Source organism: Orycteropus afer, unplaced genomic scaffold (genome assembly GCF_000298275.1).
Source record: "Orycteropus afer afer isolate SDZICR_OR568_19922 unplaced genomic scaffold, OryAfe1.0 scaffold00006, whole genome shotgun sequence".
Lineage (NCBI taxonomy): Eukaryota > Metazoa > Chordata > Mammalia > Tubulidentata > Orycteropodidae > Orycteropus > Orycteropus afer.
In genome coordinates this window covers 9,248,188-9,271,765 of record NW_006921593.1, presented here as the reverse complement: position 1 = coordinate 9,271,765, position 23,578 = coordinate 9,248,188, and the positions used below count along the sequence as shown (strand labels likewise).

At 41.0% G+C, this 23,578-nt stretch overlaps 1 protein-coding gene across 1 annotated transcript in view; it reads left to right on the top strand.

The window, feature by feature from the left end:
• The window catches only part of RABGEF1 (RAB guanine nucleotide exchange factor 1), an 84,891-nt gene that overhangs the window by 41,801 nt on the left and 19,512 nt on the right, over positions 1-23,578 (top strand). The window contains exons 5-6 of the mRNA XM_007940651.2: positions 9,404-9,592; positions 13,411-13,577. Of these exons, the coding sequence (XP_007938842.2) occupies positions 9,404-9,592; positions 13,411-13,577 (356 nt within the window). The remainder of the gene's footprint in view (positions 1-9,403; positions 9,593-13,410; positions 13,578-23,578) is intronic.

Genomic DNA, 23,578 nt, shown 5'->3' with positions numbered 1-23,578 from the left:
TCTGGTTAGCAGGCAAGTGTCTTAGCCACTATGCTACCAGAGCTCCCTCTTCTTCAATAGTGCTTTGCTTATCTGAGGTCTCTTTCCTTTCCATATGAAGTTAGTCATTGGTTTTGCCATATCCTTAAAAAATGCCAAATCCTTAAAAAATCTGGATTGGTATTGCATTGAATGTATAGATTGCTTTGGGCAGAATTGACATTTTCACAATGTTCAATCTTCCTATTCACAAACATGGGATGTTCTTCCATTTATGTAGATCTCTTATGGATTCTTGAAGTAGTTTTTTTTATAGTTTTCTTTGTACAGGTCTTTTGTGTCCCTGGTAAGATTTATTCCCAAGTATTTTATTTTTTGATAGCTGTTGTAAATAGTATTGATTTCCTTATTTCTTTTTCAGCCATCTCTTTGCTGGTGTAGAGGAATCCAACTGATTTTTGGATGTTGATCTTATATCCTGCCACCAATCTAAATCTCTCAGTTAGTTCCAGTAGATTTTTGACTGAGTCTCGGGTTTTCTAGGTATAGGATCATATCATCAGCAAGTAGGGATAGTTTGACTTTGTCCTTACCAATTTGGATGCCTTTGATTTCCCTTTCTTGAACACAAGGCATTTCTCAAACATGTAAAATATAATGAGAATATCTATTTGATTGTGCCATCTAACAAATCTGAATAAATGCACTTTTAAGGTAGTTGGCTACATTCTAGGCAGCTGGCACTTGTATTCTCTTAACTCATAAGGGTGTGTGCGAGTTTGTGGTGTGTGTGTTTGGCCTTGCCCAGCCACAGGAGAATGACTAAGATGGCTGAGGGTGAAGTGGGTACAGCAAAGCTAAAAGTAATACATAACTTAGAAAAAACAATCTTTAAAGGCTGAAGCTATCTTATGTATTGCAATGTGCTGTCGCTTTAGGTGAAGTTAAGAGAAATGATTTTGGGCAGTCACTGGTTGAATGCGTTGCCCATTTGGAGAATTGACTGGTCCCCTGGAAGAGAAGGTAGAGAATGGTAGGAAATAGACCTGAGAGGCCAGATTATCTTGCATGTAATTTTGAGCGATTAGCCTGAGTCATGGCACGCTCAGATGGCGTCACTGAAGAGGGTGTGATTTAGTACAATAGAAGATTGTCCCCTTGAACTCATTCTTCAAGAATGCTGCTCTGCTGGCTCAGCTCATTTCAGCAGTACTCAACCCTCCATTATCTTCCTTGGTTTTGAATGTCATTTGGAATTATTCAGGCAAGCTAGTGTTTGGTACTATGTTATTTCACAGTGAAACTCCACTACTCATTTCTCTGTATGACATTCACATTGATTTTGAAGCAATGTGATGATATGAAAGTTTGTGAAACTTGGATGCAGATTTGAAACTTACTTGAAATAAGTCTTTGCTTAAAACTAGTGTCTTCATAGCATATAAAGTCAAGGATTAAAAGATAATCTAAAAAGAGCACCTATAAAGATTTATTAAAAAAAAAAAGAAAGCCACTTAGAAAAATGAACAGTTCGTTTCTTCATAAAAAATATAGCCAGTAAATATGTATAAAGATGGTTAACCTTCTTCTGGGGAACGTCAAGTCCCAGTTGTCGGATACCAAATGAGGAGTAGTCAGATCTCAGTGCAGCGTATTACCAGTTCTGTTCCAGTTTGGACATCAGTGGCATATGGAGTATGTCTTCCCTGACCCTCACCACCCAGAGCGAGGTCAGACCTCCCAAGCTAAAGAGCATAGTCCTGCAGACTGCCAAGTCTGCACAGGGCTTCAGGTGCCAGCAGCAAGCATGGATCCATGAATCCCCATGAATCCATCACTTCTGACCTGCTAACTACAAATTTGGGGTTTTCCTACTACTCCTTCAGGATACCAACCATAAGTTCAGGGCTCCCCATGGCTTCCCTTACTTCTAGTCTGCTGTCTCCAAATTTGAAGGTTTGCTCAGGTTAGCAGCTGTAAGCTCAGGAGTCCTCAGGGCCCCCCTCACTTCTGACCTGCTGGCTCCCACTGTTCCCTTGGATTCACTATCTCAATAGAATGACTTAACAGAACTCAGAAAGGCCCTATGCTTACATATGTATCATAACAAAAAGGGTACAAATGAAGAGAGCATAGGATGAGGTCTGGGAGAGTCCCTAGCTTGGAACTTCCATGTCCTAAAAACGTGTGCACTACCCTCCCACACTCATCCATGTTTTTTACCAGCCAGGAAGCCCGTGGAATTTCCGTGTCCAGAGCCTTTATTGGAGCCTTATGCTAGAAGGCTGGCAGTTCAAAGCCACCAGCCACTCCTCAGAAGGAAGGTTGGTCAGTCTACTTCGATGGTGATACCACCTCGAAAACCCAAGGAGGGGTTGATACGAGTTGGATCTGACTCGATGGCAGTGAGTTTGGTTTATTGTATAGGTATGATGATTGGATCATTGGCTGACATCATGAGATGGGTCTTTCTGGCCTGGCCAAGCTCCACCTCATTTAGTAGCATAAATCCTGGTTCTGGTCTGGAGGCCTCATCACAGATACTTCAAAAGGTAGAGAAATTCCAAGGTTTCAGAGGTCATCCCTCAGTAACCAAGGACAAAGACCAAATTCTTTGGGTAGTGGTAACCTCTTACATTCCTAATCAGGGAAATGCATATTAAAACAAAACGTTTTTATTTTTGCCTATGAGATTGGCAAGAATTAAAAGATTAATATACAGTGTTTGTGAGGTTGTGGGAAAGTAGCCTGTCTCATACACTATAGGTGGGAAGAGAAATAGATAAGCCTTTCTGTGAGGTAAGTTTGTTAGTATATGTAATTATTTGAAATCCACCTAACATTTTGACAGAGCATCCCTGTTTCTAGGAAATTATTCCCCTTTTGTTAGTGGTCTGCTCATATCCACACAGCGATCAGAGAGTGACACATTCTTTTTGTTTGTATAATTCCTAAATATGATAAAATACTTCATTGTACTATTTACTTTAAATATTTTTTTCTTAGTTTCTTATTTGCCTTTCTATTTTGGCTTAGAAGGGGCCTTTTAAAAACTAATGTAGAGGTTTCAATTTATGTATTTAAATCTGTTCACTTCCTTCATGATTTTGCTGGTAGCTTGTAAGCTTATATAGCCCTTACCCATTTAGAAGTTTCATAAATAACTTAATTTTAGTTCCTCGTATTTTTTTGTTTGTCTTTTGATTTTTTAAAAAATCTTTAATATGTCTGTAATTAATTTGTGGGGTATTAGATTGCGGACCAGTTGGTTATTCCAACAATATTTATTGAAAGTTCTTCTTCTTTTAATACTAAATTATTTTACATGTTATATTAGGGTTCAGTTTCAGGTCACTCTGTTCTGTAGTAACTTGCCAGTTCTGTTGCTAAGTTCATAATTACTTTAACTAGTTTGTTTACTAATTTTATTCAGAAAATTAAAAATATTTTCTTGCTTATTTACTGTTACTGATGAAACATGGAATCATTTTGTCAAGTTCCAAAAAATCTTGTGGCATTTTTATTATTACTTGTAGTAAACATAAATTTTGGAAAGTTTGATACTTTTATAATATCTCATTTTCCCGTTAGTGTATCATGGTGTATCTTACCATTTATTCAAGCCTTTAAAAAAATATGTCTCAGTATTTTTATGTAGATCACATAATTTTCTCATTAAAATATTTCCTAGGTTCTTTTTTTTTTTTTTTTTTTGAGACTATTGTGAATGAGATTTCTTTTGTATTTGTAGCTGTTACGGTTTGACCGTTCTGAGAGTTCCATAGATGGCATATACGTGTTTAGCTTGTTTCACTTAAACATGCATTTTTTTTTTTTCTTAAAGTACTTTTACAGAATTGATTAAGTCCTCTGTTAATAGTGTTTTAGTTTCCTCTCTTAGTAGGGGGAGCTCTGGTAGCATAGGGGCTAAAGCACTTGACTGCTAACCAGAAGGCTGGCGGTTCAAACCCACCAGCCACTCCTCGGAAGGAAGGTTGGGCAATCCTACTTCCGTAGTGATACTGCCTCGGAAACCCAAGGAGGGGTCGCTATGAGTCGGGGTCGACTCGACGGCACATAACAACAACAACAACTTAGGCTTTCTAGATAGGCATTCCTGTTGCCCATTCTGGAGAGTAAGCTTCACAGGGAGGGAAACTGAGTTGCTACTTTGTGTCCCAAGTGCCTGCTACCCTAGTCAATCAGTAGACGAATATTTATTGAACAAAAAGTATGTAATAGAGAAAAGGCCATAAGAATATATGCTGTATATTAAAAATGACACATTATCTGAATGATTTTCTTCTTGTTTATGTATCTCAGGTTATTTATACTAAGCATCTTTTACTTTTATAATTGGAAAAGAAACAAACTTAAGGAAAAATTTTGGTTGGAGTTACTTGGATGCTTCCTATAAATTCCTGGTGAGTTGCTTAGAGGAGGGACCTATGAGGACATGACTTTGAACCCAGGGCTGGAAATCAGGGCTTTCTGAGGAAGGTAGTGGGAGGTACTCCCATCCAGGGAGTGTTGGTTTCCTTTCTGAGCAGTCTGGTTTGCATCAGAGCCTTAAGGAAGATCACAGACAGCTGGGTGGGCTTTGTCCTTCTCTGGCCCTTTTTTTTTTAAGTTGTATATATAACACAAAAGTTGTCATTTTGACCATTTTTAAATGTAAAATTTAGTGATGTTTACTACATTCACAATGTGCAGCCCTAACTACTATCTCTTTCCAAAATTTTTATCACCTCGAGCAGGAACTGCACCTGTTAAGCAGTGACTCCCAATGCTCTACTCTCTCCAGCCCTTGGTGACACCTTTCTGGCTCTGTGAATTTTCCTATTTTAGATATTTTGTATAGGGAATAACACACAGTATTTGTCCTTTTATGTCTGACTTGTTTCACTTAGCATAATGTTTTCAAGGCTTATCAACATTTTAGTGTGCATTAGAACTTCATTCCTTTTTATGATTGAATAATATTACCTTTTATCCATATACTACATTTTGTTTTTCTGCCTTTTGGGCATTATAAGTAATGCTGCTGTGAGCATTGGTGTGCCGTTACCTTTTTGAGTCCCTGAGTTCGATTTTTCTGGGCTATACCTAGAAGTAGAATTGCTAGGTCATTTGGCAAGTCTGTGTTTTACTTTCTGAGGCAGCACCATTTTACACTTCCACCAGCAGTGGATCAAACCAAACCAGACTCATTGCCATTAAGTCAGTTCTGACTCAGTGACCTTTTATGAGGGTACTAATTTCTTCACTTCTTTGTTAGTACTTGTTCTTTTTATTATTCTGAGATTAGCCATTTTAGTGGATGTGAAATAATATCTCATTGTGGTTTTGATTTTCATGAGGAACCCTTGTAGCACAGTGGTTAAAGGGCTCAGCTGCCAGCTGTAAGCTTGGCAGTTTAAAACCACTAGTCGTTCTGTGGGAGAAAGATGTGGCAGTCTGCTTCCATATAGACTTTTCAGCTGCAGAAACCCTAGGAGGCAATTCCACTCTGTCCTGTAGGGTCAGTATGAATTGGAATCAACTCAACAACTGTGAGTTTTTGGTTTGGGAATGATTAGTGACAGTTGAACATCTTTTCATGGCCATTTGTGTATCTTCTTTGGACAAATGTCTATCCAAATCCTTTGCCCATTTTTTGGTTATTTGTCTTTTTCTTACTGAGTTGTAGAGTTCCTTTATATATTCTGGATATTAAACCTTTATCAGATACATGATTTCCAAATATTTTCTCACATTCTGTAAGCTGTCACTTCACTTTGTTGCTAAAGTCCTTTGATGCCCAAAAGTTTTTAATTTTGATGAAATCCGATTTATTTATTAATTTTTTTTTTGCTTTAAAGACCTCATCCCATTGTCTTCTGGCCTCCATGGTTTCAGATGAAAGATTGGCTGTTCATTTTACTAATGATCCCTTGTAGGTGACTAGCAGCTGCTCTGTTACTGCTTTCGAGATCTTTTGGTCTTTGGACAGTTTGCTTATAAAGTAACGTGGTGTGGATCTCTTTGAGTTTACCTAGTTAGAGTTTATTGAGCTTCTCAGATGTGTAGATTGATGTTTTTCATTAAATTCAGGAAGTTATTTCTTTAAATATCCTTTGTGCTCCTTCCATCTGTTGTTTTTGTTCTTATTCTAATACATGTTCAGCTCTTAGAATACACTAAGTCATTTTCACAGTAGGCCTGTTAAAGTTCTCCAGCTCTAGAACAGTACCAGTAAAAGTCTTTGAGTCCAGATAACAGACTCTACTGGAAATAGGTGTTTTTTTTTTTTTTTAAGTGTGTTTTAGGTAAAAATTTGTACAACAAATTAAATTCCTGTTTAATAATTTTTTTCACATATTTTTCTATGACATTGGTTATAATTTTTGTGATATGTCAGCTTTCTCATGATTTACATTTTGTTTGTTCTGTTTCCATTTATCTGGCTTCCCTGCTCCTTCTTGCCTTTTTATCTTTGCTATTGGGTTAAGGTTGACCTGGTCTTGTATATTTGATTGTTTAAGGGAACATATTCTTCTCAGATGATACTGTTTATTTTAGAAGTCTACATATTATTTGACTGAAAGGAGACTTCCAGGAGTGGCTTCAGTTCCAATTTAAAAGGGTATCTTAGAGCAGTAGTCTTGGGGATTCTTCTAGTCTCTAGACCAGTTAAGTAAATCTGGTCTTTTTTTGAATTTTGAGTTTTCTATATTTTTCTCTCTTCTATCCAGGACTTTCTATAATGACTCAGGTCAGAATGGGCGGTTGTGGTAGCAGGGCACCATCTAGTTCTTCTGGTCTCAGGTTAGAAGAAGCTGTATTTCATGTGGGCTGTTCATCCTGTGGACTAGTTTCTTCTTTGAATCTGTGGTTTCCTTCATTCTCTTTTGCCCCAGACAGGAAGAGACCAATAGTTGTATCTTATATGGTGGAAGTAGTTTAAGAAAAAAGAAAAAAGCTATATCTTTAGCAAGGAATTGGAACTGGAACATGGGAAGTCATGAGGACCTAGAAAGTGTTTCCCTCTGCCTCTTTGCTTCTTAGTGTGTGTCTCTTTCACTCTATAAACTGGCTATCCTGAAACTCACATCCTTGATGGAAGATGGCCATCCCACAACTCCTCCATCCTCATTCAAGGACAGCCGAGACATAGTCCTATTTCTAGAACTCCAAGTAAGAGACTCTGACCCAATTTGGGCCAGCTGCCCATTTCTGGTTTAGTCAGCTGCAGCCATGAAAGGGCGTGAGCTCACCTTCTACAAGCATAGGTGCTCACAGCCTACCTTTGGGAATTGGGGGAACAATTCCCCAACAGAAAGGGGGCTTTTGGCACATGGGCCAACCAGACTTCCTAAAATGTGTCCATTGTAGTAACATAGACCTATGCTGTAGTATCTTTATGTCAAATTTTAAAAACTTAATTGATATGTGGAAAGAAAGCTCTTTTTTGTTTTCTTGAAAGCAAGGGACCGACCACACGATCAACTCAGACTCAAAATGGTTTGATGGAATATTAACCCAGGATGTAGTAGATGTTGGCTGTAGTGATGTGTCTGCCATTGACTACCTTTTCTATTGAACAGATCCTAACTTCTCGGTCTCAGTGTCTTCATCTACATGAACTTGAAAGTGTCTTTGGTTTAACATTCTAGGACTCTAGCCTTCTGACTAGAGTTAGTTTGTCTTTCTTCCTTTGCACCTCAAGTGCAGCTACCACTTAGAAATGGCTGATGTGTTACATCTAAATTCCATCTTTGGAGGTACTTGGCTGCAAACCACAGGGTCAGTGGTTTGAACTTACCAGCTGCTCTGTGGGAGAAAGAGGAGGCAATCTGCTTCTGCTAAGATCAACAGCCTTGGGAACCCTATGGGGCAGTTCTACTCTGTCCTCTAGGATCACTATGAGTCAGGATCCACTTGATGGCAGCGGGTTTAAAGGCACTAAAGAATACTTGTATTTGCAAACTTGAAAGTTCTTTCTAATTAGAGTTCGCCCTCCCTGCCCTGTCTCATTAGTTCTTAACTCCCCCAGTTCCTGCCTCCGAAATCGGTCGCCATCCCTCCTCTTTCCACTCCCACCATATCACCGCTATGATTACAGTAAACTCCCTGCCTTCAGTTGTGCTGTGCAGAAAATCCAAATTATGTTGCTGATAGTCCTAAAAGGAAAGTTAGGGCTGAAAGTTTCTCTGGTTTCATATTCAACTCAACACATTTTGATAAGTTTCCCCTTATTGTCTAAACACCTTTATAACTTTATACTTTGCATGAGTCCTCAGATTTGTATCAAATCTTACAGGGAATCTTAAGCAAATGAAATGAGTACCAAACAGCCTTGCCTCTGTATGCGATTCAAGTCGTGTTGGAGCACCTCTGCTCCATGGGAGCTTCAGCTCCTCAGGATCAGTCCTTTGTACAAACAGGACAAAGCGAATGGCTCACAAATAAGCAGTGTCAGGAGAACAGAGCCACAGAGGCAAATCAGGAAGGACGGAGCTTCTGGAACCCTTCTTGAAGCATAGAGTGATCTTTGAAGAGTGAATCATTTTTGAAAAAAGCAGGAAAAAAGTACAGGAAAGAATTCGAGGCTGAGGCATGAAAATGCTTGACTTGTGTGGAAGTGGTGATGCAACTGAAATTTCCTTTGCCCAGGAATGGGTGTCAGGACCGGTAGATTGGAGGCAGTGTGGCACGAGAATTTGGGGCTCTTGCCAGGTCCTGGACCTCTTCTCTGAAGCTTGCTTATTACTAGAGTCTGTATACTTTCAAAAAACTCCTCTGAACTTGAGTTTTCCCATATAATAAATGGAAATTATGTTTACCTCAGTTTTTGTGCAATTAAATAATTAAGCATCTGTCACGATGCCAGGCGTGTGTGAGTGGTGGCAGATAATAGGCTCGTGTGCTTTGTCCTGGGTTGCTGAGGACCTTGAACATCATGCCAAGGCCTGGGCAAGCCTCTCTTCTGACGCTTTACTCAGTGTCTTGGTAGATGTTATTTCTGTCAAAACAAAGTATTCACCTTCATATCATTGAAATCAAGTTGTCTTTTTGAGCCAAATAGCATACTGTACTAAGATGAGTATTAAAAGAAGATTACACTTTGTCCGTTGGGTTAAAAAGTAGAACTTTGTGATAGCAACTAAGAAGGCTCTGTTAGTCCTTTCTTGGAGTGTTCTTTATGTTACCCAGCAGGGAACGAGCCGTCTTTTCTTTAGAATGACTCAATCAGGAACTGGCCGTATTTAAACCTTTCTCTTGTTCTCTTTCCCTTCTCCTGTCCTTCTATCTTTGTTTGTTTTTTGTGTTCTTTATAACTTACAGCTTCATGAATTCACTTATTTTTTTGTTTGTGATTGTTCAGCTGTAGAATGACCTGAATTCATTCTCAACCACATTTCCTTGTCTGCATCTTGGTCAGCAGGGAGAAGATGAGCCTGAAGTCTGAACGCCGAGGAATTCATGTGGATCAGTCGGAGCTCCTGTGCAAGAAAGGATGTGGTTACTACGGCAACTCTGCTTGGCAGGGCTTCTGCTCCAAGTGCTGGAGGGAGGAGTACCACAAAGCCAGGCAGAAGCAGATTCAGGAGGACTGGGAACTGGCAGAGCGGTAAACGGACATAACTAGGGGTGGCTTAAGAGTGACTTACTGGGTACACAGTCATGTCTTTGTCGATATGTAATTTTCTCTTCTGAGTTATGATGAGTCAGCATAATTGCTGTTAGTATTAGGTGACATCAGGTCGGTTCCAACTCATGACGACCTGTGTACAGCAGAACCAAATGCTGCCTATTGTGCAATCCTTGCTGTTGTTGCTGTGTTTGAGCCCATTGTTGCACATACTGCGTCAGTCCATCTCATTGAGGGTCCTCCTCTTTTTCACTGACCCTCCCCTTTACTAAGCATGATATCCCTCTCTCGGGACTGGTCCCTCCTCATAATATGCCCAAAGTACCTGAGACAAAGTCTCACCAGCCTCACTTCTGAGGAGCGTTCTGGCTGTGCTTCCTCCAAGGCTAAGTGTTCCTTCTTCGGGCAGTCGGTAGTTATGTTCAGGGTCCTTCACCAGCACCATAGTCTGAAGGCATCAGTTCTCCGGTCTTCCTTCTTCATTGTTCAGCTTTCACATGCCTTGAAGCAATTGAAAATACCATGGCTTGGGTCAGGTGCACCTTAGTCCTCAAAGTGATGTCTTTGTTTTTTTAACACTTTAAAGAGGTCTTTTGCTTAATATTTAGAGAAAGAAATCCCTTTCCTCACTCAATAGTTAATGAATAACTCAATGAGACCTTCATTTTGGGTTTGTTAACTTCTAATTATTTGTGTTTGGGATATGTTAATCTTAGTTCTCTAACTTGGGTGATATGATCCTTGGAGTCCAAGAATGGAGACAAGTGGACTTCATGGTGAAGGATGGATGAGATCATGTGTATGACACACCTGGCCCAGGGCGTGGCCCATGGCTCTCATCAAGCAGTCATTTCCCTCCTTCTTTTAGTGTATCCAGCATGGTACCTGGCACAGTGATGAACACATAATAGATGTCTAGTGGATACCTGTTGGTTTGTATACATAGTCCTGACATTATAGGAATTTAACTTTTCCTTAAAAATGGATTTTGTCAGTCAAAGGTAGTTCGCATTATCCAGAAATGTGTCAGTGATAAAAATTAAAAGTTGTAATGATTGGTAAGCTTGGAGATAATACAATGTCATGGATGATGTTAACTTTTGCCAAAACATCCTAGAAACCAAAACAGTCTCAACAGAAAGATAGAAACCATTTTTACTAGGTTTTTTTTAAATCCATTCAGCCAGTATTGACAAGTCTTTCAGTTAGTCTGTTAGGGAGAAATGGTGGTTCACTGGTAGAATTTCCATCTTCTGTGAGGGAAACCCAGTTTCCTTCCCGGCCATTGCACCACCTGTCAGTGGAGGCTTGTGTGTTGTGATGCTGAATGGTCTCAGTGGAGTATCCACACTGAGACAGTGGGAAGAAAGGCCTGATGAGCTCCTTCCAAAAATCAGCCAACGGAAGCCCATGAGTCAGTATGGTGTGATCTGCAGCTGATCAGGGGATGGCTTGGGACCATTGGGTGTGGGTCACTGTGGTGGGTAAGGTGGTTGTCACCTTGGCTGGGCCTGGTTGAGTGGCTGGGCAGCTGGATGTAGTTATTCCCCATGGTGAGATTGGCAATCATTTCCATGGTGGAATCTACTGGAGCAGCTGAATAGCTGCTTTAGAGATGTGGTCTGCTTCCAGTATATAAGAAGCAGCTTGGAGGAAGGTCTCTAGCTTTTTTAGCATGCCTGAACCCTGCATGCAGGCAAGTCGTTCAACATCCTGCCACGCCCTGCCGGTCTTGGGACTTTTTATGGACTTGAATTAGTGGCCTGCTGTGTTGTTTGGTAACATTGGGACCAGGTTTTTACTTACCAACCTTGAGTTTGTCAGCCTCAGCAGCTAGAAGCTGCCTGAGTAAAGAAAAGCCTCCAGCTTCAGTGGGTCAGGAGGAGGAGGCAGAGCTGAAGCCCAACATCAAGGGGCTTTCCCCCAGCTCCTAGAGCGTGGCACTTGGAACTCAGACTTTTAGCCTCCAAAATTGTAAGAGAATAAACTCCAGTTTGTTAAAGCCACCCCGTTTGTGGTATTTTCTGTTAGAGTGGCACTAGGTACCCAAAACAGTCACCATAAGTTGGTAGTCCATCTTGGTGATAGCCAGCAACAACAGCAGCCAATCAAAGAGAAAAGCTAAAGACACAGACCATTAACTGCTCAGGCTCCACACTGCACTCCTAATAGTCTCAGCAGCTGATCCTTTCCGTAAAGAGGTAGGCCCCACTAGGTATGAACTCCCTCAGCTCCCCACACACACACACATCAAAATGTACTAATACTTTTATACTAACTTTAATTCTTTCTCCGGGAAAGATGTGCCCCTGTTCTGTTCTAAGTTAACCCCTTCACCTGTGATCTTGTTTGTGTTTCTTTCTGCTTCCCATTGTGACCTTGTCTGAGATTACCCACAGCCATATTTCCCACCTTTGAATTAGCATCAGCATTGCCTGGAGTCTCTGATTCAGTGGCTCTCGGTGGAGCCTGAGAATTTGCATCTCTAACAAGTTCCCAGCCATGTGCATGCTGCTGGTTGGAGGATCACGCTTTGAAAACCACTGTTCCTTAGCCACTCCTTGGAAGGAAGGTTGGGCAATCTACTTCCGTAGTGATACTGCCTCGGAAACCTAAGGAGAGGTCACTATAAGTTGGGTCTGACTCGATGGCACATAACAAAAACAACAACAGCAGCAACATAGATAAGGAGGGCTGTTGCTGCAGTGGTTAAGGCATTCGGCTGCTAACCAAAAAGTCTGTAATTGGAACCCATCAGCCACCTGAGGTCATTCCTACCCTGTCATATGGGGTCACCATGAACTGAAAATCGATTTAGTGGCACCTAACAATAAATGACAAGCCTTTATAATAGACTAATTATTATCTTGTTTGTAGTCTTTCTCCCCTTCAAGTTGTTCATACGCCTGCCTGTATTGTCTTTCTAAAGCACAGATCTGATCATGATAACTTCTTGGATTTAAAATTTTTTGGTTGCCCACTGCCACATGCTGAGATCCAGAACCATAGTGGGCTTCGCAGTCAAGGTGGCTTACCTCTGTTGCCTTCTGTGTATCCAGCATCATTGCCCCATCACACCGTTAGTGCTCGGGCTACATGGAACTTACTCCACAGCAAACTTCAAGCCTTCACATCTGTGCTTCCATTTTCACTTGGTTTAACTTGTGTGCCGTCGAGTTGGTTTCAACTCACAGTGACCCTGTGTGACAGAGTAGAAGTGAAGAGCTCCAGATGATTTTCTCAGCTGTAATCTTCACGGGAGCAGATTGCCAGCTCTTTCTCCTGTGGAGGCAGTGGGTGACTTCAAATCACCAACCTTGTGGTTAGCACCAAAGCACTTAACTCTTGCACTGCCAGGGCTCCTTGGACATAGCCCATGTGTCACTGTTGTAGATGTTCTCAGACTTCTCCAGCAGATTGAGCTGCTTTCTCCTGTGTCTTTATAAACTTGTTTTTTACCCTTGTCATGAAGAAACTGTAGCAGTGTACAGTAACTATTTACATAGCTCTTTCTCTGTTCCAACCTTCAGCTTGTCAGGGGAAAAGACTGGGCCTTCTTTCTTCCATGTAATCCTAGTAGAGTACATGACTCCTGCATAATGTCCCTTTGAAGTCTGTAGTGGCACATAGGACAGTTTCATACTGTAGCTGCCCATCAGAGACCTCAGACTATTTGGTGTATTTAGCTTCTAGTTCTAAAATTTTTAGAGACCCCTCAATCCATTCAGTAATAACCTTTAGATATAAGAAAAACTTGGAAAATATCAGCTCATTCTTAATCTTCTCTTGAATTACAGACTTCAGCGGGAAGAGGAAGAGGCCTTTGCCAGCAGTCAGAGCAGCCAGGGGGCCCAGTCTCTCACATTTTCCAAGTTTGAAGAAAAGAAAACCAATGAGAAGACCCGCAAAGTTACCACTGTGAAGAAGTTCTTCAGTGCTTCATCCAGAGTTGGCTCAAAGAAGGGTAATTCTCTGACTGGTTTGTCCTGCGTGTGAATGAGAAACAGACCAGCTGTGAGGCAGGTGGGCAGAGCATCTCATTTTTGTCAGCTTTCTGAGAGCACTGCCCGGACTTGAGATAGAAAAAGGTCCGAGGGTTAGATGATACCTGAAACCAAAATGTCTAGTTGGAGAAGACTATGTTTTAGAGAAGCTCATTCACTGCTTTATAGGAGGAATAAAGAGATTGAAATATTGTGCTAAAACTCATTCTCACCCAAATGGCTGCCCTTTTGGATGGCTTTTTTTGTGCCTTTATTTTTCCAACCCAAGTTTACTCTCCTCTGTATAATATCCCCACTTTGCATAGTTTAAGGGGATCTGGTGGCGCAGTGATTAAAAGTGCTCCGCCGCTGTCCAAGAGGTTGGTAGTTCAAGTTCACCAGCTGCTGTGTGAGAGAAAGATGAGGCAGGCTTCCATAAAGATTTACAACTTTGGAAGCCCTATGGGGCAGTTCCTCTATGTCCTATAGGGTCACTATGAATCCAAATTGACTTGACAGCAGTGGATTTGGTTTTTGGGTTTTTTTCCCCCCATATATATCAGAAATGGCTTTTTCTAGGCTTGAAGTCATCTGAGAGAAAGTTTTTCTTTCTGAGAGCTTTTTTGAAAGAGTCACCTTGTACTTTGAGGACACATCAGGAAAGCCTCACTTTGGGCTCTGGTGGTGCTGTTAGATGCCATCAATTTGATTTTGACTCAGCGACGCCTGGTGACAGGGAACTCCCTCATGAGGTTTCCTAGGCTGCAGTCTTTGTGGGAGTAGATCACAAGGTCTTTCTCCTCTTGAGCCGCTGAGTGGGTTCAAACCACCAACCTTTAGGTTTGCAGCCAAGCATTTAACCATTGTACCACCAGGACTCCTTTTTGGGCTCTCAGGAGGAGTGGAAGTAACTTAGAGTAGGTATCACATGACCTTGTTCATCCTCCTTAAAATGCCATATAACCATCTAGGGGAACGTCACTGAAATGACAAATATGGAACTAAGTAGTCCCACCAGTAAGCAGGCACACTTGTGGAAATGGCCTAGCATGAAGCAAGAGTCTCTGTTACTAGGATTCAGCCTCTGAAGATTTTTGCTGGTACTTCTTAGAGTTATGCAATGAACTTGAAAGAGTGGGGAGACCAGGGGCCAATGCAGATATGCTGGGAAGAGCCCCCTTCCTCCCTGTGATTGTGTTGAGGTTTTTGGGTGGCCTAAAACAGGGACTAGAGTCCCTGGGTGATGCGAACAGTTCAGCACTCAATGACTAGCTGGAAGGTTGGGAGTTCAAACCCACCCAGAGGAACCTCAGAGACAGGCCTAGTGATCTATTTCCGAAAGGTCACAGCCTTCAAGATCCTGTGGAGCATTTTATTCTGCACATGAGTTGCCATGAGTTGGAATCAACTGCATGGCAGCAAACAACAAAATGCTGAAAATGAATAAAAATACCAGCCGTTAAGATCCTTGCTTGTCTTTCCAGTTAGGGACTATCGCGCTCTTGTTTCAGTCAAAGGAAATGCTGCTTATCACCAAAACACAGTACTGCTTTTTAAGAAAGTCACACTTTAAATAGTATTCTGTGTCCACATGAGGAATTTGAAGTTGGTTCTTGGTTGATTTCCAGTCATTGCTGTTTTCTCTCTACTGTCATTACATAGTGAATAAATTAAGAATACAAGGAGTCCCCCAGTTACTAATATCTGATTTAGGGACAACTCCTATTTGCCCTTTATACCAGTTCTGTCATGATCAACGAAGCAAAACAGGAATAGACCCAAAGTTTTACAATTTGGCACAGTACCCAGAATGGGAAAAATTATGGGTTGAAGCCCAGAAATGTGAGACTCAGAAGAGGCATAGTGAGCCCTTTCAGAGATTGAATTATTGGAGAACAGTGACACACATGCACAGTGGTGTGGTCGGCTGCCATCTTTGAGTTAAGCACTGTCATGTTTGAGGGGAGTACCACCATCTTTGAGCTGGGCAGTGTTGCTTTGGATTGTGCTGAGGACAAGAGATTTGGTTGCTATGCAATATGTATGCCGCCCCTCTTCTGTTTCTAGCAGGCTTTGACCAGTCATTTTTCTGTTCCAGCTATCTTTCTGATTCACTGTAGCCCTTAAAAGTTAGGTTCTGTTCTGGTGATGGTTCCTCAGCCATGACTCAACCAGAAGAGCTGGTTTGAAGCCCTGACAAATTGTTAAAGATACAGTTAAGAACAGAATTTGTGGTAACCTGGGGACTGCCTGTGTATTTGGCCCCTGATTTACCTTTTAGGAGGTAGTATAGCAGTTTGGTTAAAAGCATTTTGGTTTGCTCTTTTTTCTGATTTATCCCTTGCCAAAGAAGTGTTCAGGTATTTGCCTTCAATCTCCCTAATTCTGTCTTCCATTAATTCAATTCTGCTTCTTTGCCCATTTAATGTCTTATCTATTTCTGAAAATTTAGCATTAATATTCTGGATTTCTGTGTGTAGATTTTATATCATTTCTAATTTTTCATTTATTTTGTCATTTTGTTCTTGAATTGAAATGGTATCTCATTATGGTTTTGATTATACAGGTGCCCTGGTAGCACACTGGTTAAAGCACTCAGCTGTTAACAGAAAGGTTAGTGGTTCAAACCTACCAGCTGTATCACAGGAGAAATATATGGCTGTCTGCTTCTGTGAAGCTTTACGGCCTTGAAACCCTTGAGGCAGTTTTATCCTGTCCTATGGAAGGAAGCTCTGGTGGCATAGAACCTAAGGCATTTGACTGCTGACCAGATGGCTGGTGGTTCAAACCCACCAGCCACTCTTTGGAAGGAAGGTTGGGCAATCTACTTTCGTAGTGATACTACCTCGGAAACCCAAGGAGGGGTTGCTATGAGTCGGATCTGACTCAACATCAGTGAGTAAGTTAAGTAAGGGCTGCTGTGATAGGAATCAACTTGATGGCAAAGGGTTTTTTGATTTGATGGCTAATGACAGTATCTCTTCATGTGTTTGGTGGCTCTTTGAATGTCCTCCTTGGTGCTATGTCTATTCAAATCTTTTGACCATTTTACATTTGGGTTATTTATCTTTCTATTGCTAAGTTGTTGAACTTTTACATGTATTTTGGTCAGAAGATGTCTCCCAGTCAGTAGCTTGTCTTTTCACATTTTTGGTGAAGTCTTTTGATGAACGAAAGTTTTACATTTTTGTGAAGTTCCATTTATTTATTTTTTCTTTTGCTGTTTGAACTTTTTTCATTGTATTAGATAATCATTCTTGAAACCTAGCCCTTTCAGGCTTATCTCTGCTTGTTATTTTAAGAATTTTATGGTTTTAATTTGCACTTTTACGTCCTTAATCTGTTTTGAATTTGTTTTTAGTATGGTGTGAGGCAAGGATCCTGTTTCCTTTTTTTGCGTGTGGAACTCCAGTTTTCCCAGCACTGTTTATTGGAGAGACTCTTCTTTCCCCATTGAATGGACTTAGCACCCTTGTCCAAAATTGGGTCACCACAGATGTGTTGGTAGAAGCATAGGCTTTTGAGTCAGTCCTGGTTTTAGTCCCATATCTGCCATTTACTAGCTTTGTGACCTTGGGCAAGCTAACCTCACTATGCCTGTCTGTACCTGGGGACAGGAATACCTCTCATAGGCATATGGCGAGGATTAAATGAATTGGTGCATGTAAAGAATTTAGCACAGACTCTGACACACATAATAAGTCTCCAGTAAATGTTAGTCATAATCATTGAGTCAATTCTGACTCATAGTGACCTTATAGGACAGAGTAGAACTACCCCATAGGGTTTACAGGGCTGAAATCTTCATGGAAGCAGACTGCCTGATCTTTCTCCTGGAATAGCTGGTGGGTTCAAACCAGCGACCTTTCATTTAGCAACCAAAGATTTAAGCACTGTAACACTAGCGCTCCTTCCAATAACTGTTAGCTATTTTAAAATCCAAGTTGTTTTTCTGATAGAATAATGTCTGTTTGTAAGGAACTAAAAGTTAAAAAACAGCCATATATTCCTGTTGAGCTTAAATTCTTTTACTTGTTTAGAGAAAGTTTCCTTAAATTTATGAAATGATGATACAGTGAAATGGTATATATTTGTGACAACAGATGAGAATTATAAAGCCATCTGCTCTGACTCAGTTTACACATGACAGTATGAAAGCCAGAAGGTTAACTAATTTAACCAGGTCACATATGGAGTTGGTGTAATAGAGGTTTGATCTCCTTACTTCTAGTTCAATTTTCTTTTCTGTCATATCCTGATGATACAACTTTGCTTGCTGAAAGTGAGGATGACTTAAGGCACATACTGATGAAGGTTGAAGAATACAGTCTGCAGTATGGATTATGTCTCAATATAAAGAAAACAAAAATCCTCACAACTGGACCAATGAGCAGCATCACAATAAATGGAGAGAAGATTGAGGTTGTCAAGGAATTCACGTTGCTTGGTTCTACAATCGATGCCAATGGAAGCAGCAGTCAGGACATTAGATGACGTGTAGCATTGGGAAAGTCAACTGCGAAGGAACTGTTTCAAGTGCTGAGGAGCAAGGATATCTCCTTGAGGACTAAGGTTTGCCTGACACAAGCCATGATATTTCCAAACACCTCGTATGCATGTGAGAGCTGGACAATGAATAAGGAAGACCGAAGAAGAGTTGATGCTTTTGAGTTGTGGTGCTGGCGAAGAATGCTGAAATTACCATGGACTGCTAAAAGAACTAACAGATCTGTCCTGGAGGAAGTGCAGCCAGAATGCTCCTTGGAAGCAAGAATGGCCAGACTTCGTCTCACCTGTTTTGGTCATGTTGTCAGAAGGGACCATTCCCTGGAGAAGGATGTCATGCTTGGTAGGGTGGAAGGTCAACGAAAGAAGGGGAGGCCTTCAACGAGATGGATTGATACGGTGGCTGCAATGATGGGCTCAAGTATAGCAGGGATTGTAGGGCTGGCGTGGGATAGGGCAGTGTTTCGTTCTGCTGTGCATGGGGTTGCTACGAGTCGGAAATGACTCGACGGCACTTAACAACAACAACAACATCATATCCCTTTACCTCACGTATGTATATACCTCAGAATCCCAATGTGTGTATGTCCACATGTGTGCATGTTGTATGTGTGTTGCATGTGTGTATGTTTATGTACACGGGATGTGTGTACGTGCATGTGCATGTATGTTTTGTGTACATGTGTGTATGTTGTATGTGTGTGCATATTGTGATGTATCGGTGCATGTGGAGTATGTGCCCATGTTGTGTGTGTGTGTGTGCATGCTGTGTACATAATGTTGTATATGCATGTGTGCACACGTGTATACGTTTGTGTTGTGCATGTTGTGTGTGTATATGTGGAGTGTATGTGCATGTTTGTGTACATGTGGTGGGTGTGTGTGCATGTTGTATATATGTATATATTGGGGGTGTGTGTGTATAAATCATGTCCTTTGATTTCTGGAAGATGTGGCTTATATTATGGAAGGAAACTGTATGATCCAGTGCAGAGCCTGTACTTTAAAGGAAACAGCTCCAAGTGATTTTTATTTTAAGAAACTTAATACCCAAAATAGTTTTTATCTTTCTGGTTTTGGTATTTATAGATTTGTTCTTTAGATTTTTTGCTCTTTAGTTTTTTGTTTTGTTTTTGTCTGTAGAAACCTGTGGGATAAAGGCCCAAGAGTATTTAAAATGTGTGTGTTTTAGAGGACAGGGAGTTGTTGGAGCTTCATTTCACAAGCTGCTTCTGTCGCTTTGCCGCAGACTGGATTATTTGTGGAGCAGGTTAGCTTGTACTGAGTGTGATTTTACTTTCCTGAGTCTGGATAGAATAGAGTCCTTGTGCTCTGGATTCTTTACTTTACTTCCTTAATGGATGGTAAGATTTTACTTGCTTCTGTTGGTGGCTTAAGAGAAAGATCTTAACCCAGGGCATCTTGGTACCAAATAAAGCAAATAACCTTCTAAAGATTTTAAAGAATATTTTAACATCATGGTAGAGTTCTGTATCCTTTTAGAAAAGGGAAATGGAACTGTCCATTAAAGACACAGAGAGGTTACTTGTCATTTTTTTATCTCCACAAGAAGGTTGAGTCACCTGTTGCTTACAAAGTAAATCACAGTGGGTCGGCCAAGTTGAAATAACTGTTCACATTTTCCAAAGTGCTCTTTTCTTTTGGGGTTTAAATAGGTGTAACCACCCTGAGTAGAATCTCTGTGTGCCTCCTATTACAGACTATCTGAAGACAGTGCTCCCAGGAGGAATTTCTCCTTTTTTAAAATTCAAGTACCCATCTTTCTACCCAACCCTTAGATTCTAAATGCTATTTCTCACTAAAATGACTAAGACTCCTTGCAGAAACAACTGATTCCAGGGCTGGAGCAGGGAAGGAAGGGCCCCCCCCAGAAAAAAGTTTTGGGCATGTATGCAGGACCCAGTTTGAGGGAATTCCCATCAGCTGAATGTGGGACAATATGAATGTCAAAAGAAATAAGGACAGTAATGGAGCAGAACTGATTGATTAAGACAATAATCCCTGAGCCCATTCTGTGAAGGAGTAAATAAGGAGGAGAGAAGAGAAAGTGCGTCTTTACTCTAGAATCCTGACTAATAACTACACACGGAATGACGGAGTTTGAAGATCGCCGTTTGCACCATCATAGTGAAAACTGATGGAGGCACATTTCTTCCAGATACAAAGCCTGGAGAGAAGGGAAGGAGCTTCCTGAGGGGCAGGTTGTGGCTTCACGTGGTTGGCCACAGAGCGTTTCTTACAGTAGGAGGCTGACATCACGGGCCTCCAGACGTGACTCCCTGAGCAGAAAGCAGGACTTAGATTGTGCATTTGAGCGTGAAGTTCCTAACCTGAGCACAGTCATGAGGAAATGGCAGAGAAACCCAAATCGAGGGGCATTCACTATGGTAACTTGTCCATACTCGTCAGAAGAGGTTCTTGGGTGGTGCAAGTGGCTCATGATTGGCTGCCAACCTAAAAGGAGGCTGTTGGGCCCCCCCAGTAGCCCTGCAGAAGAAAGGCCTGGCGATCTGCTTTCATAAAGGTTACAGCTGAGAAAACCTTACAGAGCAGTTCACACTGTAACACACAGGTCGCCGTGGTCAGCATTGACTCGGCGGCACTGGGTTTGGGTGTTCTTCAAGAACATCAGCGTCATGAAAAGCAGAGACAGGCTGAGGAATGTTTCCAGATCAAAGTGCCCTGAAGATACATGACCACCAAATGCAAGATGTGGCTATTGGATCCTCTGTCAGGATAAGCAAGCCTTTTTTTAACATAAAGAACTTTTGGCAGAATGTGTCCTTTCATTTAACATTTGGGTAAAGGGCATGAAGGAATTCTTTTTAAAAATCTTAGAACTTTTCTGTAATGTTGAAGTTACTTCAAAATAAAATTAAATCAAACTGTGCTCCTTCAGCAATTAATAATATTCTAAGACCTGAATCTTAGATATTAATTAAATAGAAGTCTTGTGTTAATTGGGAAGCCTGGGGGTGCCATGTTTAAAGCGCTTAGCTGCTACCTGAAAGGTTGATGGTTCAACCCCACCAGGCGCTCTGAGGAGGAATGATTTGGCAGCTCACTTCTGTAAAGATTATAGCCTTGGAAACCCTGTGGGGCAGTTTTACCCTGTCATATAAGGAGCTCTGGTGGTGCAGTGCCTAAGGCATTTGACTGATAACCAGAAGGTTGCAATTCAGCCCAGCAGCCATTCTTTAGAAGGAGGACTGGGCAATCTACTTCAGTAAAGATTTACTACTTTGGAAAGCCAGTGGGGGTCGCTATGAGTTGGAATTGACCTGATGGCGGTGGGTTTGGTTTTTATAGGATCACTATGAGTTGGAATTGACTCAAGGACACACAACAGCAGCATAGTGTTAATCACAACAACCACATAATGTTAGTTACAACACAGCATAGTGTTTATTACATCAACAGATTATTAATGAATTGCTGTTTTGATCACTGAGGGTGTCTTTAGCACTTTGATGAGACTGAGGTAACTATTCCCCCCGGTGAATTTGGAACTGATTATAATCATGCCTGTTTTCACAGCCATTTCTCAAGTCCAGTGTGCATCTTAATTGTACTTGGAAGATCATTTTTCATATAAAATCACCTTTCGTAATGTATCAAATAGAATGTATTTGGAACATGAGCAGTTTCTGATCAGCATTGCTAAGGACTTTAAAGGGGTCCCTGAGTGGTGCAAATGGTTAAGCCCTCGACTTCTAGCCGAAAGGTTGGCAGTTTGAACCCACCTAGAGGTGCCTTGGAATACTGGCCTGACCATCTGCTTCCGAAAGATCTCAGCCTTGAAAACTGTCCTATACACTCTGAGGTTGCCAAGTCGGAATTGGCTCCACAGCAGCCGACTACGACATCTGCCTCTCAGTCCTGTGATGTAGCTGTAGTCTTAACAATCAGAAGTCATAAAATATTCTGCACATTTTTTTTTTTGTTATTTAGGTGATCTGAGAAATTGTGTGGATTTTTTGTAAATTTTTAACAGTTGAAATGTAATGTGTTTTCACTAGACTGGAAAAGGTGTTAATAAACTTACTGGTGAAGGTTTTGCTTTCACAGGCTTACTATGTAGGTTAAAGATTTAATTTAATTTACCATGTGATCTGCCTTATTGACAACCTTGCATGGTAGGGGCACAGTTGATGCTTATTGCTTGATTTCAGTCAGAATGAATATGCTGTCATAATAGGAGTTCAAACTCACCAGCCCCTCCGCAGAAGGAGGACCGGGCAGTCTACTTCAGTAAAGATTCACCACCTCAGAAACCCAAAGGGGTCATTGTGAGTTGGAATCGTCTCCATGGCAGTACGCTTGGGGTTTTTTGGTTAATAATAGGAGACCTTACGATATGGTTGTGAAGAACTTGGGCTTGAGAATCAAGCAGATCTGGGTTCAAACTCCAGCCCTTCTTACTAGCAATATGGCTTTTGCACTTCAATGATTTAACCTCTCTCATCTCAGTTTACTTGTCTATAAAATAAGGGTAATGCCACATGTCTAACAGAATTCTTAAGGATTAATGACAGTGTACAGTAAAGCACTTTGCCTGATGTATAGAAAATTCTCAGTGGATGATAGCTATAGCCGCTAATATCATATAATTCAAAAAGCATATTGTCTTCTACTAGGAAGACTTTAAGCTGAGTGTTTCTCTTGGAGATGGAATGCTTAATAATCAGGACTAACTGGCTATACTTGAAATACAGGCTTTGTTTCTATATTAAGAACACAAGGTGATTTTAAGTTGAAGGACAAACAATTACTGTTAGTGCCATCGCCCAAACTATAATGGTAAATAATGTAGGTAAAATTTACTCCTTTCCATTTTCCTTTCTTTACTTGTTTCATCTTACACTCTGAATACCTGCTGGATCTGTAAAACTAGCATATCTCCTTCCAGTGTAACAGACACCTGAGCTGTGTCCCCTTCCTGTCCTCTTCTAATCCAAACTCTAGCTCTGTTAAGAGGGGTTGATTTTTAATAAGATTGGAGAGAAACAACCAAGGGTCAATTTTAGTAATTTATACCAATTTGTAACTAGCGAAAAGATTTAAACTTCATTTACTTTTAAAGAAGACTTTTCTTTAACCAAAAGAATCTTACTTTGGGGCAAAGTATTGGTAGGTGGTGGTAGCGGGGGTAACTTTGTGCAAGTAAAGCAGTCAGTGGCGTTGTTAGTGCTGCCCTGACTTGGCTAGCTTACACACCTCCACAGTCAGTGGGCACTAGTGTGCCTTTAAACAGTTGGAGGCAGTCATAACATAGCAAGGAGCTCAGGCTTTGGAGTTAGTGTATGCTAAGGATTCCATCCTTTCCCACTTAAATTACTGCAACATCACACAGGTTACTTACTTTCTTCAGTCCTTAGCTTCCTCATTTGTAAACACCACAAAAGTACCACCTCATAGAATTGTGAGGATTATACAAGATTGCATTTGTAAAAGT